The sequence below is a fragment of the Orycteropus afer genome, unplaced genomic scaffold (assembly GCF_000298275.1).
Source record: "Orycteropus afer afer isolate SDZICR_OR568_19922 unplaced genomic scaffold, OryAfe1.0 scaffold00558, whole genome shotgun sequence".
In the NCBI taxonomy this organism is placed as follows: Eukaryota; Metazoa; Chordata; class Mammalia; order Tubulidentata; family Orycteropodidae; genus Orycteropus; species Orycteropus afer.
This window is the reverse complement of record NW_006922145.1, coordinates 1010094-1013075: the sequence shown is the minus strand read 5'-3', so window position 1 is coordinate 1013075 and position 2982 is coordinate 1010094. Positions and strand designations below refer to the sequence as shown.

Here is a 2982-nt window from a genome sequence, read left to right as displayed (position 1 = left end):
CCACAGGGTCTCCAAGGCTGTCAATCTTCACAGAAGCAAAACCCAAACCACACCCACTGCCGTGGAGTCCATTCTGACCCACAGCACCCCTAGAGGACAGAGTGGAACTGCACCACAGGGTCTCCAAGGCTGTCAGTCTTCACAGAAGCAAAGCCCAAACCACATCCACTGCCTGGAGTCCATTCTGAGCCACAGCGCCCCTAGAGGACAGAGTGGAACTGCACCACAGGGTTTCCAAGGCTGTCAGTCTTTATGCGAGCAAAGCCCAAACCACACCCACTGCCGTGGAGTCCATTCTGACTCACAGCGCCCCTAGAGGACAGCGTGGAACTGCCTCAGAGGGTTTCCAAGGCTGTCAGTCTTCACAGAAGCAAAGCCCACAACCACACCCACTGCCATGGAGTTGATTCTGACTCACAGCGCCCCTAGAGGACAGCTTGGAACTGCCCCACAGGGTTTCCCAGGCTGTCATCTTTATGGGAGCAGATCACCAGGTCTTTCTCCCACGGAGCTGCTGGGTGGATGTGAACCACCAGCCTTTCGGTGTGCAGCCAAGCACTTACCTCTTGTCCTGCCAGGGTTCCAATAGAATGATCTCTTGTTGCATGTTGCCAAGTTGATTCTGACTCGTAGCGACCCCATGTGACAGTGTAGAACTGCCCTGTGACATGATCTGCTTGGTTCTGATCCTATTGAATCCTGAAGTTGTTCAAGACAGGGATGCTTTGAAAGTCAGATTAGTTCAGGAGTTTGGGAAGTTTTTCTGTGCACTTAAGACTAGATTATTTGCAGTACTTTAAATAGTTAGATTGTTTTTAAATAGTCTAGTGGCCATCATCCCTATACTGTGTTTCTGACCCCATGTGACAGAGTGGAACTGTCCTGTAGGGTTTCCAAGGCTGCAGATCTTTGCAGAAGCAGACAGCCTCATCTTTCTTCCGTAGAGCAAGTGGTGGGTTTAAACCACTGACATTTTGGTTAGCAGCTCCTTGCCTTAATCACTGCGCCACCAGAGCTCCCTATGAGTTGGAATCGACTCAATGGCAGTGGGTTTTAGTGAGTTATACTAGGTTTAGTTCTAAATATATGCAATACAGAGATTAAAAAAACACATTTATGGATGACATAGATCTTTAAGTTTTCAGCATTTTCAGGTGGTAGACTCGTGGGCAAGTTTAAATGAGCTATTACGTTTGTCCAGCATGTATTTTCTGCCTGTCTTCTGGGTGTCCGTGCCGGGTGCTGTGTGACATACAAAATGGGATGATATATGACCCTCGTCCTTAAGTTTGTACTCAGGCAGTCTGTCATAGCAACAGTGCAAGACACACGCCTGCCTCGTTCTATTGTGCTTTGTTTATTGCGCTCTGCAGACACATGTTTTTCACAAACGGAAGGTCTGTGACCACCCTGCGTCAAGCAAGACTGGGCGCCATTTTTCCAGCAGTATGTGCTCACTACGTGTCTCCAGGTTGGGTTTCGGTCATTCTCGCCATATTCCAAACTTCCTCCTTTAGCTGTCTTACACTTCATAGACTACAGTCTAGTGTCAGCATAACTCCTATAGGCACGGGGAACCAACAAATGCACGTGACTCGCCGGGCACACTTTGCCGCAGTGCACGCTTTTCCGCGGCAGTCTGGAATGGACCCGCAATATCTCCGAGGTGTGCCTGTGTGTGGTAAGGACAGGGTGAACGGCTCAGGCTCAACGCCATCCAGGCACATAGCGTGCTGGGCAAAAGCGAGTGCGAGGGGGAGCGTTGGGGCCAGGCCATGGCGAGGACGTCGAGGTCGGCGGGGACTCACGGCCTGTTTCTTGTGCCCGCAGGCCACGCTGCCGCTGACCCACAACGTGGATCTGCAGTGGCTGGTAGAGTGGAACGCGGTCCTGGTCAACAGCCACTACGACGTGAAGAGCCCGTCCCACGTCTGGATCTTCGCCCAGTCCGTCAAAGACCCCTGGGTGCTCTGCCTCTTCAGTTTCCTGCGGCAGGAGAACCTGCCCAAACACTGCCCCACAGCGCTCAGCTACGCCTGGCCCTACGCCTTCACACGGCTCCAGTCGGTGATACCACTGGTGGACCCCAAGTAAGGACCCGCCTTCTCCCCTCCCTTCTCGTTCTCCCGTTTGCCCTCTTGAAGTTTCATTGTGCACAAGAGTTGGAATCCTCCCTAGTTTCCACCAGGAGCTCTGGTAGCATAGTGCCTAAGGCACTTGACTGCTAACCAGAAGGCTGGCAGTTCAAACCCACCAGACACTCCTCGGAAGGAAGATGGGGCAATCTATTTCCATAGTGATACCGCCTCGGAAACCCAAGGTGAGTCGGGGCAGACTCGACGGCATGTAACAACAACAACAACTTTCCACCCAGAGGCACCTCAGAGTAAGGTCTCACAAGCTATTGGAAAACCAGCCACTGAAACCCCTATGGGGTGCAGTTGTACTTGGAGACACAGGGGGCACTGTGAGTCGGTCTTGACTGGAGGGCGACTAATCCTGGTAGTTTATGGACTTGTAATGCAGCCTTCCCAACGCTGAGTGGAAGCAGATCAAACATCTGGAGCTGATTACCTGTTTCCTTCATAATCAGTGTGATGTCTGACTGTACAATCTCAGACCCTCAGTGACGAAAGACACTAGAAAGCCCTACTCAACTGCCCGTGCAGGGCAGAAATTGCCCATTCAACAACCTTGAACTGCATCTGCACATTCAGATGATCTCTATTTAATAGGTGATATTTAAAATCAAAGGCGCTGGTGGTGTGATGGCTAAAGCATTCGGCTGCTAACCAGAAGGTCAGTGGTTGGAATGCACCAGCAGCTCCCTGGGAGAAAGATGAGGCAGTCACCTGCTGCACAGACTGACAACCTAGGAGACCCTGTGGTGCAGTTCCACTCTCTCCTCTAGGGGCGCTGTGGGTCAGAATGGACTCCACGGCAGTGGGTGTGGTTTGGGCTTTGCTTCTGTGAAGACTGAAA

General features: G+C 51.7%; 1 protein-coding gene across 1 annotated transcript in view; it reads left to right on the top strand.

The window, feature by feature from the left end:
- The window catches only part of FRY (FRY microtubule binding protein), a 571437-nt gene that overhangs the window by 333183 nt on the left and 235272 nt on the right, over positions 1–2982 (top strand). The window contains exon 22 of the mRNA XM_042782984.1: positions 1831–2090. Within this exon, the coding sequence (XP_042638918.1) occupies positions 1831–2090 (260 nt within the window). The remainder of the gene's footprint in view (positions 1–1830; positions 2091–2982) is intronic.